The sequence below is a fragment of the Pelophylax lessonae genome, assembly GCF_965119305.1.
Source record: "Pelophylax lessonae genome assembly, chromosome: 8".
NCBI lineage: Eukaryota > Metazoa > Chordata > Amphibia > Anura > Ranidae > Pelophylax > Pelophylax lessonae.
In genome coordinates this window covers 25296955-25313307 of record NC_138775.1, presented here as the reverse complement: position 1 = coordinate 25313307, position 16353 = coordinate 25296955, and the positions used below count along the sequence as shown (strand labels likewise).

At 46.7% G+C, this 16353-nt stretch overlaps 1 protein-coding gene across 1 annotated transcript in view; it reads right to left on the bottom strand.

The window, feature by feature from the left end:
- The window catches only part of SLC25A20 (solute carrier family 25 member 20), an 85449-nt gene that overhangs the window by 11991 nt on the left and 57105 nt on the right, over nt 1-16353 (bottom strand). The window contains exons 6-8 of the mRNA XM_082266594.1: nt 9834-9906; nt 4594-4703; nt 2221-2345 (exon numbers count right to left, since the gene is read on the bottom strand). Of these exons, the coding sequence (XP_082122720.1) occupies nt 2221-2345; nt 4594-4703; nt 9834-9906 (308 nt within the window). The remainder of the gene's footprint in view (nt 1-2220; nt 2346-4593; nt 4704-9833; nt 9907-16353) is intronic.

The following is a 16353-nucleotide window of genomic DNA, read 5'->3' as shown; positions in this document are numbered from 1 at the left end:
ACAGGAGAATGCAGTGTGGCTGGCATGGTACAGGAGAATGCAGTGTGGCTGGCATGGTACAAGAGGATGCGGGGTTGCGGGCATACTAGTGCAGCTGTGTTTCACTTACCTGTTCCAGAGGCGCCTTCATTTTAAAAATGGTGCCGCCTGGCGCCGACACATCATTGCGCACGTTGCGCCGCCGCTCGGGAAAGCTGCTATACGTTCGGCTATTTCCGACCTGTCCCGAGCGGTGGCGGCGCATGAGCGGTGACATGTATATGCCGGGCGGCACCATTTTTAAATCTTACACACGTTGGAGCGGCCGGGAACTTTTTTTTTTTTTGTTGACTCGAGTATAAGCCGAGGGGTACGTTTTCAGCACAAAAAAAATGTGCTGAAAAACTCGGCTTACACTCGAGTATATACGGTAATTTCACACATTGACAATACCAATGGAATTCGTTTGATACGCTTCTGAGATCATTCAGTTTGATGACAGGTGCATCCGACCTGCGTCAAGAAGGTTTTATATTCCCATAGACTTGGATTGGAATGCAAAAATCTACTTGAAGCAAATAGGAGCCTGTCTACACAAGTCCTTACAAAGACGCCATCACTATACTCTGAATAGGCAAGGTAACTGTCTCTTCGAAGTAATCTCTTACCTCTTTTAAAGTGATATTAAACCCAAAAGCAAACCTTTACTATATTGCAGCTTATTAACTCTCCTAAGTAACGGCTGCATTCGATTTCTTTTTTAGGCTTTCTTTCCTTTATTTTCACCTGGTGATCCAGCCGGTACAACGAATAAGCTCTCTTTCAGAGGTTTTCCGTTTACAGGGATGAAACAGACCAGTGGCAGGGGTGCTTCTAATCATCAGCTTTATAGTTATGTTATGTAAAAAATGTTGCTGTAACCGAGAATAAAGTGTGAACTGGAGTTTGGCTTCTATTTTAGTGTATTTAACCTGCTAAAACATCCAACACTCCCCTATCCCCAGACTGACAATGCTGCTGTGCCCTTTGTGCTCCTTCATCCAGAGCGGGGGGGGGGGGGGGGGTTGCTCTAATACAGGAGGTGTGTTAGTGGCCAGATCAGCATGTGAAAACATAAGGGGGGGGGGGGGGGGGCTTAAAAAATGGAACACCAACACATCCACTGAATCTAATGATTGATAATTGAGCTTGATACAGCATTAACTGGTTATGATTAAAATTAAACACTGCAGACGGCCCAGTGTGCAACTAAAATTATTTAAGATTAAAGTGGGTGTAAACCCACTCTAAAGTCTTTTACCTATAGGTAAGCCTATATTAAGGCTTACCTATAGGTGCTATAAATATCTCCTAAACTTGCACCGTTTATGCAAGTGTGTTGCATTTAGGGGCGTAGTACATGCATTTTCGGCCAGGTCACTTCAAACGCGTTTCGCTCTGCCCCTTGGAGCGAAGTCATAGGGATCCCCATGACTAAGCTCCGATCGGAGGAGCGAAATGCGTAGGGGTACATGGCCTTGTCCGAGTCCAGGCTGAGGTTGCACACTCATTCAAGGCACAGCGTGGATGTGCGGCTGCAGGGAGACCTTTCTTTGCCTCAAGTGATTACAGGAGCTGGGGACGAGCTCCCTCCCGTGGCGGCACTCCCAGCGGCGGATGTCTGAGACTCATACCCCGTTCCAGAGAGCTTGAGCAGCACACCAAACAGTTTCAGGTCACAAACATTTTAGGCGTTACCATTGAACTCAATATAACATGCGTTTTGATAAAAGCGCATCAAACATGTAGCAAGCAGCAATATTCTTTAACATGATGCACCTATAAACGCACAGGTGTGAACAGGGTCTTATTAATAAACTTACACAATGTAGCAGACGTCTAAGTATTCCCTTACACCCCTTAGCTGGCTCAATGTGTTTCCATATCCCATGGTTGGCAGTGACATGTGTGCTCTGCAGCAGAGGCAGCCAGTTCCTAGAAGGATGTAAATACTGTCTTGGCCCAGGGAAGGATAAGGAAAGGAGGGGGGGCAGGAGGTTGCCTTAGAAATCTCCACTTACTGTATATTAGGTAATTAGATGAGAACGGCTGGGTGGTCATGTGGCACATTTTAATCAGAAAGCTCAGTTATATAATCCCACTCAATGACCTCCAATTAAATATCTTAAAGTGATGTCGTACATACAATTCAGATCACACGTCTTATGACTGTACAAGCAATGGTAATAACCAATGACGTACCGCGTTAGCTGGGAAGGCCCGAAGCATGACTGCTGTGAATCCTTTATAAAGAGATCCTATTCCTTCCTCTCGGATCAACTCCCGTAAAACGTCCCGGAATCCATTAGGATACTTTCCAGCTGGGGCTGTGTAAAAGGAAACAACAAATCATGAACAGGACTTCATCAGTGTGTCTAGGAATATTGAAACAGTCCCCAACCCCTTGTGTGTATTGCTCCACAGCTAAAATAAAATAATATATATGTGTACTATCCTAGGGCATTGTTGTTGACTTGCGGTTAGTCCTGCCAGGTCAATCTTTTTGCGTTTTTCTCGCTGAGTAGTTCTACTGGATAAGCTCCCTCTTATCCCTCTCCGCTTCTAGTCACTCATCCTGACCCCCCCCCCCATTGGGGGTGTCCAGTAGACCTATAGGCGCTTTTCCCCTTGATGCAAACTAGTGCGCCTGATACACGGGCTCCCTTTGTTGGCCCAGGCAACATATGTGGACGTGCGGCTTGCCCCCCTAGGTCGCTCAGTAGACAATAATTCCTCAAAAGTTACTGCTCCTATGTTTTCTTGCCCATGTCTTGATGCCAAGTCTAATATCTTGCACTCCTGAGTGGGTGAATGGTCGTTTTGCTGTTATGCTTTTTTACAATAAATAGGATTGTACCAGAAACCCTTCCCTGTCTCGGGGCATCTGAAACCCTGGTGCCAAGGGGTTAAAGTCTGATATAATGAAACTTCAAGGGTTTGGTCACATTATCGGTCGAGCTGCATTTTTATACCACCCCCCCCCCCCCCACCTTAGCTGTGGCTGGTGGTGCAGGAATTATACCCACAGTCACCTTCAGTCAGTGCCCAACCAGTGTGACCCACTCAAGTGCATAGGATTGCTCAGCAAGCGCCCTGCAACCATGCACATTGCACGCCTTAGTGCGGGGCTCAAGAAGGCAGTGAGGAGGTGATACAATACCACCACGCTGCCTGTCAAATGCTTTCTGAAGAGTGATCCGAACACAGATCACACTTTAGGGATCAAAGCAAGTGTTTTTTACGAGCCCCAGCTATCTTTATGTAAGCACCTAGGCGGCTAACCTTGGCACCGCAGACGTTTTGGAACTACATTTCCCATGATGCTCATGCACTCTGCAGTGTAGTTGAGCATCATGAGAAATGTAGTTCCAAAACATCTGGGGTGCCAAGGTTCACCATCACTGATCCTAGGCAAATAATACCACTACAGACTACAGCCTGAAGGGGGCTACAGGTTGGGCCCCAGGGGTGAAGATTTATCATTACTGGTGAGGAAGGGGTTACCTTAAAGCGGAGTTCCAGCCTTTTCACTCACCTGTCCAACGGTCCAGCGATGCGGCCGCCCGAAGCCTCGATCCTCTCCCTCTGGTCTCGGCGGCGCCGGCATCACTGCTGTGGGCACCCGGCTGTGACAGTTTGCGGCTTCACAGCCGGGTACCCACTGCGCATGCGCGAGTCGCGCTGCGCGTCTTGATTGGCCGGCAATCTTCTGGGACCTCTGACATGTCCCAGAAGATTGCAGGGAGGGAGGGGGAGAGGAGAACTTCCTCGGAGCGCGGAAGTGGGAGCGGGTACCTGTCAAAACTAGGTACCCGCTCCCCCCCCCAAAAAAAATGACATGCCAAATGTGGCATGTCAGGGGGTTAGAATACCTAAAGCGAAGTTCCACTTTTGGGTGGAACTCCGCTTTAAAGTGGAGTTCCACTCAAAAGTGGAACTTCCGCTTAGCTGTCTCCTCCCCCCCCTCCACATTTGGCACCTTTTGGGGGGGGGGGGGGGGGGAGCAGGTAACTGTTTCCCCTTCCATCGGACCTTGCCACGGAGAGGTACGTCAGAAGTTTGGCCCCCTCCTGCTCCCCCTAGGCCATTAACCAAGCGCAGCACGCTTCGTGCATGCGCAGTAGGGACTCGGCCGTGAAGCCTCAAGGCTTCACGGCCGGGTTCCCTTACCAGCAATGGCAGTGGCAGCACCTGACAGCCGATGGAAACATCGGCCGCGGTGCCGACATCGCTGGACTCCAGGACAGGTAAGTGTCCTAATATTAAAAGTCACAGTATGTGTACAGTATGTGTAGCTGCTGACTTTTAATTTTTTTTTGGGGGGGGGGGGGGGCAAAACATCACTTTAATGGAAAATTGGAAAATGTAAATGATATCAACTTTCGTAGGCAATCCTGTGTAATTAACAGCCCCACAGACTCCCAATTCAGGGCCCTGCAGGCCGCACATTATCTGCACTCTGAGAAGTGGAAAGAAGAGGGAGGAAAGAATATACCGGGGAATTCGATGTAACACAAGTCTTACATTAATGGAAACGCCTGCAGAGCCTCACAGTGAGGCCAGTCATTCACCCACCTGTCTGGAAGCGAGATTTTAGCACGTCTGGGGGAATTGCAACAGCCCAGTTAAAGATTCCGGCCATTCCTCCAGCAAAGAGGATCCGAGGAACGCTAAGATCGTTTACACTGTCAGAGCAGGGAGAGGAAAAAAAAAAAAAAAAAACAGTTAAAGCTGAACTCCGGAGTTCCCTTCAGTCTGGCACAGATGTACAGGCTTATCTCCTGTTTTGAAATTGCATACTCTGATTTTACCGCACACTGTGAGCTTCACACAATGTGCATTAGAAGCAAGAGCAAGCCAGATAGAGCCCGCCTCACTCACAGGCTGCAGGACATCCAGCATCATCAAGCACTGGGATGTCCAACTGGTGGCCCTCTAGCTGTTGCAGAACTGCAAGTCCCATCATGCCTCTGCTTTTGGGAATCATGCTTTCATTTATTGGATTTCAGTTCTTTCAATCATGGAGGCTTATGCCTCGTTTCCACTGAGCGGATCGGTTCGGTACGGTACGCTAATTTGAGTGTTTCCATTATGAAAGTGGCCCATACAACCGCACCATTCCTGGTCCTGCTTCAGATGTAGGGCCTTAGGAAATGGTACGGTACGGTTAGGGCGGAGCTACTGGCGTCACACGATAGATTCCACTGATTGGCGGACAGGAAAACTTCAATGCTCACGTCAAATGAAGGAGCAAAACAAACACCTCATTTGGTGTAAACCCCGCATGGTCCCTGGTGGCCCGACTTGTAGTGGAAACGCTCACCTGAATAGGCCGGACCATTCTAACCCTTCCAAACTGTACCGACCCGAACCATTCCGCTCAGTGGAAACGAGGCATTAGTATTGCGTGTGGGCGCTACCTAGGGTGGTTTGCATGGCTGGGAACGCCCACTCCTCCAGACACCCACCCACAGAGGCATTCTGATATTTGCATAACTCCTCCCAAGAGCCAGCCCACTGCTTGGATCAGGACTCTTAAAGGAGTACCGAGGCCGGGTGGCGTGATGTTTTCATAAAGCTATGTACAGCAAAACGCTCTTCTATTTTTGTATAGAAAAGGGAAGAATTCAAACTCCTGTCAGGTTTTTCCTGCTATCCGGGGTTTCGTTAGAGATTTATACTATTAACTTCCTGTCCTGCTGACAATGGGGGTCACAAGACAGGAAGAAAGAAAAAAATCTGTCACGGAGACAAAAACAAATTCTAGCCTTACCTATTTCCATACTAATGTAAAGCATTATTACAGTCTGTTTTGTTGTGGGAGAATTCCCCTCACTTCCTCTTAGGTGAAACCTTTGTCAGAAGAACAGGAAGTGAGGGAAATGTCCCCAACAGAGCCCCACAAAGTAGTAAAAGCCTGATGGGTCCTAACCCACTCTAGTAGAAAAAAAATAATAATAATTTTTCAGCCCCTCCCGCCGCAGCCTCTGGGTCCTTTAAGCACTTTACCACCGGAGGATTTTGCTGTCTTACGTCTGGGCCACTTTTTGCGATACGGCACTGTGCGACTTTAATGGACAATTGCGCAGTCATGCAACGCCTTACCCAAATGATATTTACATCCTTTTTTTCCCCACAAATAGAGCTTTCGTTTGGTGGTATTTGATCACCTGTACGATTTTTACTTTTTGAGCTATAAACAAAAAAATAGTGACAATTTTGAAAAAATAAAAATATTTTTCACATTTTTTATATAAAATCCCCCCCCCCCCCCCCCCCCAAAAAAACAAAAATGTAAAAATCAAAATTTTTTATCATTTTAGGCCAATTTGTTTTCTGCTACATATTTTTGGTAAAAAAAAAAAAAAAAAAAAAAAAAAAAATCGCAATGAGCAAATTTTGATTGGTTTGCGCAAAAGTTATTGCGTTTACCAAGGGAAAGATTTCTGTAATTTTTGGTGGGTTTTTTTTTTAACGAGTAATGACGGCGATCTGCGATTTTTTTTTGCAGGACTGCGACATTGCAGCGGACAGATCGGACCCTTGACTGACATTTTTAACACTTTTGGGGGTACCAGTGACATTACTACAGTAATCAGTGCTATATATATGCACTGTTACTGTAAAAATGACACTGGCAGGGAAGGGGTTAAATTTATTGGAGAGGGAGGGGTTAATGTATGCCTGGTGCTTACTGACGTGTGTGGGGGGAGGTGACTGAACGACACAGGGACAGATCGCAGGTTCAGCTTTGCTGAACCCTGCAATCTGACCCTGCCTGTCACTTAGGAGATCCGCCCGCTTTGTTTACACAAGCGGGCGGATCTCCAGACTCGATTCCCTGACGATCGCTGCTGCTCCTCCCCTGGCCCGACTCCCGCTGTGACTGAATACAGTGGGAGCGAGCCTCAGGTGGCGCGCGTGCGCCGCCGAGAAGGGGGGGTGTCTGCCGACGTAGGTCTACGTCGTCAGACCTACAAGAGCCACTTTGCCGCAGTAGAGCTCTAGTGAGCAGCGGTAAAGTGGTTAAGAGGATTTAAATGCCGGGGTGGAGGCAGGCATTCAGATCATATGACCGCTGTGATTGGCTGTCACATGATCGGAAAGCTACTGATCGCAAGTATGCATCGGGAGCTTTTCGGTACACATTCAGCATTTACTGGAACCGATCTGTATTTTGCTCCTGCAGCAGCTGAAAGTAAGCTTCTCCCCTTCTCACTCCTGCCAGCATTCAACTAGCACAGGAGGAGAATATACAGTGAGACAGGGTGCCATGAAGGGGCCTTGCAGCTTATGCATGCGTTTGCAAAATGCGTGTTAACTAAACGACTGTTTTTAACACATACTGTTGCGACAGGTTAATTTGGTTGGTAAGCAAACTGGTTTGCGAGTTGAGCTGGGAAAGTTCTCTGGTTTTGTCTTTCAGGAGAATATAGTTGATCGGTACCCGTATATGTAGCCCCACGATGCCCCCTCCAATCCCTGTTCCTCTTCCTTGTGCTGCCTAGGCCCTTCGGTGTGCTTCCCTGGTTCCCACCCCCCTCTCCTCCCGCAGCGCTGCCAGCTTCCCCTCCCGCTGGCTTCTGCAGGGGATCGTTTCAGGATAGAGAGCAGGGAAGGGGCCAGTAAATATGTAATTCATCAATACCTTCCTTTTCTGAATGAACAAAAAGATTGATTGGTAATAATCACTCACTGTGTTCATTTTGAAATGAAGCATAGTAAACCCTGTTAACTATCCTTCAGTTTGTGAATGAATAGGAAGCCGCTCAACACAGAGCACATCCCATTCACTCACTGTCCAGCACAGCTGAGGCTGCAGGAAAAGGGACTGAGGAATCTCTGTTTAGACCCTGGAATTTCAGCAAAAATTGTAAAAAAAAAAAAAAAAAATTAAAATAAAAAAAAAAAAAAAAATTAAATAGTAAAAAAATAAAAAACTACCGACGCCATCCACTGATCTACTGACTGGCAGCATCCTTTGCCCTACTGACATGTCCACTGTTCTACTGACTGACGCCATCTACTGTCCTGACACCATCCACTATTCTACTGACACCAATCTCTGCCCCTACTGACATGTCCTCTGCTCTACTGACACCAACTGCTGTGCTACTAACACCAACCTCTGCCCTACCGACATGTACACTGTTCTAATGACCATCACTATCTATTGTCCTGACACCAACCTCTGCCCTGACTGATACCAACCTCTGCTGACTGACACCAACTGCTGTCCTACAAACACCAACCTCTGCCCTACTGACTGACACCAACCTCTGCCCTACTGACATGTCCACTGCTCTACTGACTGACATCAACTGCTGTCCTACTAACACCAACCTCTGCCCTACTGACACCAACCTCTGCCCCTACTGACATGTCCACGACTCTACTGACTGACACCAACTGCTGTCCTACTAACACCAACCTCTGCCCTACTGACATGTCCACTGTTCTACTGACCATCACTATCTACTGTCCTGACACCAACCTCTGCCCTACTGACTGACACCAACCTCTGCCCCTACTGACATGTCCTCTGCTCTACCGACACCAACTGCTGTGCTACTAACACCAACTTCTGCCCTACCGACATGTCCACTGTTCTAATGACCATCACTATCTATTGTCCTGACACCAACCTCTGCCCTGACTGATACCAACCTCTGCTGACTGACACCAACTGCTGTCCTACAAACACCAACCTCTGCCCTACTGACTGACACCAACCTCTGCCCTACTGACATGTCCACTGCTCTACTGACTGACACCAAATGCTGTCCTACTAACACCAACCTCTGCCCTACTGACTGACACCATCCACCATCCTACTGACACCAACCTCTGCCCCTACAGACATGTCCACTGCTTTACTGACTGACACCAACTGCTGTCCTAACACCAACCTCTGCCCTACTGACACCAACCTCTGCCCTACTGACTGACACCATCCACCATCCTACTGACACCAACCTCTGCCCCTACTGACATGTCCACGACTCTACTGACTGACACCAACTGCTGTCCTACTAACACCAACCTCTGCCCTACTGACTGACACCATCCACCATCCTACTGACACCAACCTCTGCCCCTACAGACATGTCCACTGTTCTACTGACCATCACTATCTACTGTCCTGACACCAACTTCTGCCCTGACTGATACCAACTGCTGTCCTACAAACACCAACCTCTGCCCCTACTGACATGTCCACTGCTCTACTGACACCAACCTCTGCCCCTGACTGACACCATCCTACTGACACCAACCTCTGCCCCTACTGACATGTCCACTGTTCTTCTGACTGACACCATCTACTGTCCTACTGACACCGTCCATGTTTTAGTACATTGTAAAATGTTTGTTTATATTTATAAAAGTGTGTGTGCACATATGTACACATTAAAGACATACGCATTTATGTTTTGGGGTGCACACCCTAATGCACGCATATGGCTGTAGGTCTGACTCAATAGGTGGTGGGTTGTGCCCAACCTCTGCAGAGAGACCACTGCTTCTATACAGAGAGCAAAGATCCTTCTCTGCAGCACGCTGGCAGGGAAGAGGCTTTTTTTACTTTTACTTTTAGAGAAAAAAAAGGGGAACTGTGAGACACGGGCAATTTGTGTTTTATAGCACCTGGAATGTATTCAGAAGGTTGAGGACATAAGGAGGGAAAGGCGGGGATGTCGGGTTGCCCGTTTCCTTCACAACCTTCATTAGGATTAACCAGCTAAAAATAGTCACAGGTAAAAGTTTTCCCTTTATTTCTGATCATAGATAAAAAAGTAACGAGGACCAGCGATTACCTGCGGCCTTCCGGCGTGAGAACCTTTTTCAGCCACTCGTAGGTCATAAAGTACATTCCGCTGGCTGGTACATCTAAAGAAGAAGAAGAGAAAAAAAAAAACAAGAACGCCGTCATAAAACTGGTCTCGTTATCAGATTATACACTTTCAGATTCCCAGGTATCTCAGCAACAAAAAAATTGTGTGCTCAGTTCCAACGTCATAACCATATAACAATTATCACATGAAAAAGAAACTTATCTTGTGCACAAAAAGCTGTAAATCACCAACTCATTTAAAATGATTAAATGATAGCTTCATCCACGTCTAAAGTCAACAGTAACCCGGTAGCAGGAATGGCACTGAAGTGGTCTTGCAGCATTGTGGTCCTGCATTCAGTCCCGCCACCGCTGCTGCTATCTGCATGGAGCTTGCGCAATCAGCACACATTCACATGTGTCTGTACAACCGCGGTGTGCACATTAATTGTTTTTTTTTCTCCCCATTTCTTCCTGGGCAGCGACAGATCTGTAATAAAACTATAATGCAGCTTCAAATGCACACTGTTACAGCCCCCACCCCACAGTGTGCACAGAGATGGGAGTAGCTGCATTCTGACCAAGAGGGGTTAATGATACAGGCCAGGCTGGAGTTCAGTTCTAAAATTAAACCTCAACCCAAAGAGTGAGATTTAATATGATATATATAACATAGATGCATTAAAGTGGTTGTAAACCTCAGATATGAAGATAATCCCTCTATAGTGTGTACTTCCCTCCAGTCCCTGTTCCTCTTCCCTGTGCTGCCCAGGCCCTTCGGTGTGCTCCCCTGGTTCCCCACCCCAACCCCCCTCCTCCGGCAGTGCTGCCAGCTTCCCCTCCCCTCCCACTGGCTTCTGCAGGAGATCGTTTCAGGAGAGAGAGCAGGGAAGAGGCTGGTAAATATGTAGTTCACCAGTACAGTAAAACCATGGATTGCGAGCATAATTCGTTCCGGAAACATGCTTGTAATCCAAAGCACTCTTATATCAAAGCGAATTTCCCCATAAGAAATAATGGAAACTCAGATGATTCGTTCCACAACCATTTATTCATAAATCCTTCAATTTATAGTCCATATAAAAGATGATAGCATTGCGATAGGTTGTGTAACTGTAGCACCACCCCCGCAGGAGCTGCTGATTATATTATTGGGTCTACACCCTGCCTAACAACCCAATCAAATTGGCTCGATCCCTCCTCAGGCACAACTGACCCAGAATAGGACTGGACTATCAAATAGATACACAGGTTGGAATACAATACTTCACTATGCAACAATACCTTGTTACCTTCTTGAATAGTAGTCCTTCTGGGTGACACAATGGAACAACGCACAAGATTGTAATTAACCAAACTTAGTTTACTATATATCAAATTGAATAGGGGAGATACAATACAATACAATACAAGTCCATAAAAGGTTATTTAAAACAGCTTTAAAAAGGTAAAAGAATACCCCCACACTCCTCCTGCATTAAGGCTAGACACAGTACCAGGTAGGTGGGCCTATCTGAGTCCCTCCCCCAGAGTTCTCTTCTTTCTTGTTGATCTTCGCTAGCAAGGTTATTGAATAGAGCTCATTTGTAATCCAGATTAGGAATAAAGATCAAGAAAGAAAAAACAACGAGCTGTTAGTTGTCACCGCAGGGTGTCTGCGTAACTGAGCAATAACTTCTGCGAGAGAGATAAGCCTCTGGCGACTCCTTTACAGACCTTATTGTTTGTCTATGAGTCTCCTGAGAGAGTATGGTGATAAACCCCGGGGTTTTATCACCTCCTGCTGCGCTACCGCTATCTGTAGATAAAACTGTCTCTTCAGCAGATAAAGTCAGTTATTGGGCATGTGCCCTCTCACCAACAGAAGTTTCTCCTTCGCGCGCCTCCACTGCGGTCTCAGTCCTTTGGCTATGTGCCAGCCGCGCGGGGTCCTTCTGGCGGATGACTTCCGGTCTCGGCAAACAGCAGTATGACCTCCAGGAATGTGCCTCGTGCTTGAGATGGGACGGTTCCACGTCGTCCCTCCAGGCTAAAAGGCTCTGGCCCAATATCCAGTGTCAGTCCTTCACTCTCGCTCGCTGGTTCCTCAGAGTCCAGCGCAGAAAGGCCCCCCCCCCTTCGCGCGCTTCTCTCTTCCTTTAAATAACCTCCCCCATAGTGCCGTGCGGTGCAGCCGTGCACCCTGGATCTTGCAAAGCAGCCTGGGAGATGTAGTTTCTTCATCTTGTGAAAAGGAAGTCACAGCCCGGGAAATTCCATGCAGCTACCACTAGAGGGAGCCTAGTTCCTGGATCTTGCAAAGCAGCCTGGGAGATGTAGTTTCTTCATCTTGTGAAAAGGAAGTCACAGCCCGGGAAATTCCATGCAGCTACCACTAGAGGGAGCCTAGTTCCTTCCCACATATCAAACAGTGTCTTTAGGCATGTTTAACCCCGCTACATAACCATAAAATGTCCATCCACAAATTGCCGCTTCCAGGGGATTGGAATCAAAATCCAGCAGGAGCTACAGAGTATCAAAGAGAAGAGAGGCGCCTCTAAGTGTAGCAATATGGTTCCATTTAATGAAGGTACAACATTTAGCAACTCACATGGTTGATGAATAAAACAGGCACATCTAAGTATGCAGGCATCCGGGGTAAAGCTGTCCACATAGACCATCTTCTGCACCGCCGGCTACCAGTCTGTAATTCTGACCAGGAAGACCACCCTGCAGTAAAGCGATCTGATAGCGAGGGGCAGCATGGAAGGGATGACGTAGATGGTGGTGCGGAGGACGGTCTATGTGGACAGCTTTACCCCTGATGCCTGCATCCTTAGATGTGCCTGTTCCAATCAAAAACCATGCGAGTTGCTAAATGTTGTTCCTTCATTAAATGTAACCATATTGCTACACTTAGAGGCGCCTCTCTTCCCTTTTATACTCAGCTGTGACTTGAGGCTACTTGTATATCAAGACATCACTTGTATATCAAGTCAAAATTTATTTGAAAATGTTGCTGGTCTTGCAAAGCGCTCTTAAACCAAGTTACTCTCAAACCAAGGTTTTACTGTACCTTCCTTTTCTGAATGAACACAGTGATTGATTGGTAATGATCACTCACTGTGTTCATTTAAAAATGAAGCATAGTCAACTCTGTTTACTATTCTTCAGTTTGTGAATGAATAGGAAGCTGCACAGCACAGAGCCCAGCACAGCACAGAGCACATTCACTCACCATCGAGCGCAGCTGAGGCTGCAGAAAAAAAGGGACTGGGGAAGCTCTGTCCTCAGTTTAGACCCCTGGAATTTCAGCAAAAATTGTAATAAATAAATGAATAAAAAAAATGAAGTGGTAAAATATAATAAAAACTACAGACACCATCCACTGTTCTACTGACTGACACAATCGAATTGTCCTGACACCAACCTCTGCCCTACTGACTGACACCATCCACTATCCTGACACCAACCTCTGCCCCTACTGACATGTCCACTTCTCTACCGACACCAACCTCAGCCCCCCTACTGACATGTCCACTGCTCTACAGACACCAACCTCTGCCCTTACTGACATGTCCACTGCTCTGACACCATCCTCTGCCCCTACTGACACCAACCTCTGCCCCTACTGACATGTCCACTGCTCTGACACCATCCTCTGCCCCTACTGACACCAACCTCTGCCCCTACTGACATGTCCACTGCTCTGACACCATCCTCTGCCCCTACTGACACCAACCTCTGCCCCTACTGACATTTCTACTGCTCTACTGACACCATATGCTCTATAGCAGTGACGGTAGTAGCAGTAAACCTTGGCACCCCAGATGTTTTGGAACCCATGATGCTCAGCTACACCGCAGAGTGCATGAGCATCATGGGAAATGTAGTTCCAAAACATCTGTAATGCCAAGGTTCACCATCACTGCTCTATACTGTGTACTTGTCTCAATCCAGGATACAAAGTGCCATTTCTGTATGCTGCCTCCTTCCTCTACTATTAGCTATGAGTCACTTCTGAACACCAGGAAAAAAATTGTGACAGGGGATGGAGCTCCAGCACACAGCCTGTGATTGTCAGCCTCAGTTCTGTTCCTGTGTGCTGTGGTGTGGGGGGTGGGAGGGATTTTGTCCCTTTCCCCTAAAAAGCTCTCACTGAGTTCTATAAAGTGTAATTTCAGCTCCCCGCCCCCTGTTTTCTGAAAGCTCAGACAAGCTGTATAAATTCTGGACTTTAAAATGGATGTAGAGTAGTGAGGTCTGCAGATAAACTGGTACACCTTATGTAGGAGGGTTTATTTGATCTCTGTATCACCGGAGGTCTGTCACTTCACTGGGTATATGGAAGGATTTACAACCACTTTAAAGCATATGTAAAAGGCAAAAAAAATAAATATAATAAACCCATGCTTATTTCCCTGTGATTGATCTCTTTGAAGATCCTGCAAGTAGCACAAAATACCCATTGATCAGCCAGAAATGCACTGAGCTCATAAGTCCAGTTGTGGGCTGACAACACAGCATTAGTGGTGTCAGCCCTGCCCAGTTTCTTTGGCTAAACTACTCAACCACACATTCTCAGATCTCTACAACATTATTTATATATTTTAAACAAATAACCATTAAAAATAAATAAATAAATAAAAAAAAAGAGATTTACACACTTTTTTTATTTAACCCAAAATTAATTATTTTTAATAAAATGGCCAGAGTAACAATATCAACACCAACCAAGACATACACCTACTGTATATAGTATATATTCAGCCAGAGGCATTGGTAAGACAAACTGCTGAAGACGCATGAAATTACAGAACCAATCACAGGCTGTTCACAGGAAGAAGGGCAAAATAATATAGCAGAGTCCATATAGAGTAAAATCGGTTGAGAATCCGCTAACACCATGGAGAGCCAATGGTGTCATATAGTGCTATCTGCAACTTAGTAGTGGTAGTACCTGGGCTCGTTCACACATGAGACTACGGGGTGATAAAACCTGGCGGTTGAACTGTGCCTTTACCGCCTTCCAACCATAACCTCCTTAAAAGCGGAGTTCCACCCAAAAGTGGAACTTCTGCTTATATGGTTCCTCCCCCCTCTGGTGCCACATTTGGCACCTTTGAGGGGGGGTGGGGGGTACCTGTTTTTGACAGGTCCACTTCCACCATTCCAGGAGACAGTGCCACGGCGCTGTCTCTAAAAATTCGCCCCCCCCCCCTCCTCCACTGCCGGGCTAATTAGAAAGTGCGCAGTAGGAAACGATGTGAAGCCGAAAAGCTTCACTGTCTGGTTACCTTACCCTGAAAAAAATCGGCTTTGGGTGCTGACATCACAGGCTCCCTGGACAAGTTCTAATATTTCAAAGTTAGCAGCTTAAGTAATATATTAGAATTATATTTTTTCCTGCAGGGTGGAACTCTAACTGGTTCCTGACCGCCCACCGCATATATACTAAGACAGGCTGGCCCTCCTGCGCGTACGGGCGTAGGGCTACGTCGATCACACGCCTGCAGCTAGGGGGCGAGTGCGCGCCACCGGCGGCACGCTCCCTCCCCCACTCGGCAGCGGGGACTCCAATGCATGGGGCAGGCGGCTCCGATTGCCACCTGACACCCGCAATCGCTTCCCACTGAGAGAGAACAACGGTCAGCTGTTGTAAACACAGCCGACCGTTCTTCTCTCTGGAATGATCACAGAGCTCCTGTGATCCTTCTATATAGGAACACATGTCTCTATGATCATTTCACAAGCCCCGCCCCCTCACAGTTAGAATCACTCCCCTAGGTACACATTTAACCCCTTGATCACCCACAGTGTTAACCCCTTCCCTGCCAGTACCATTATTACAGTAACAGTGTATATTTTTAGCACTGATTACTGTAGTAATGTCACTGGTCTCCCCAAAAGTGTCAAAAATGTCAGTTAGGGGTCCGATCTATCCGCCGCAATGTCGCAGTCCCGCTAAAAATCGCTGATCGCCGCCATTACTAGTAAAAAAAAAAAAAAAAAACAATAAAAATGACAAATCTTTCCTGTAGTTAGTAGACACAATAACTTTTGCGCAAACCAATCAAAATACGCTTTTAGCGATTTTTTTTTTTTACCAAACATATGTAGCAGAAAACAAATTGGCCTAAAAGGTTAAAAAATTTTGATTTTTACATTTTTTTTGGGGAATGTTATATAGCAGAATGTGAAAAATATTGTTTTTTTTTTTTTTGTTTTTGCGCAAAAAAAAAAAAAAATCCCAGTGGTGATCAAATTCCACCAAAAGAAAGCTCTATTTGTGAGAAAAAAAAAAGGACGTCATTTGGGTACAGCATCGCATGACCGTGCAATTGTCCGTTAAAATAACGCAGTGCCGAATCGCAAAATATGGCCTGGTCATTAAAGGGGGCAAATCCTTCCGGTCCAGAAGTGGTTAAGCTACGTGACAGACAGAGAACCCAGCTGAATGTTGGCGCTCGCATGTGGCATTTGCTGTAAGTGGAAGAGTTTTCTCCGGCACATTGGCGGCGGAG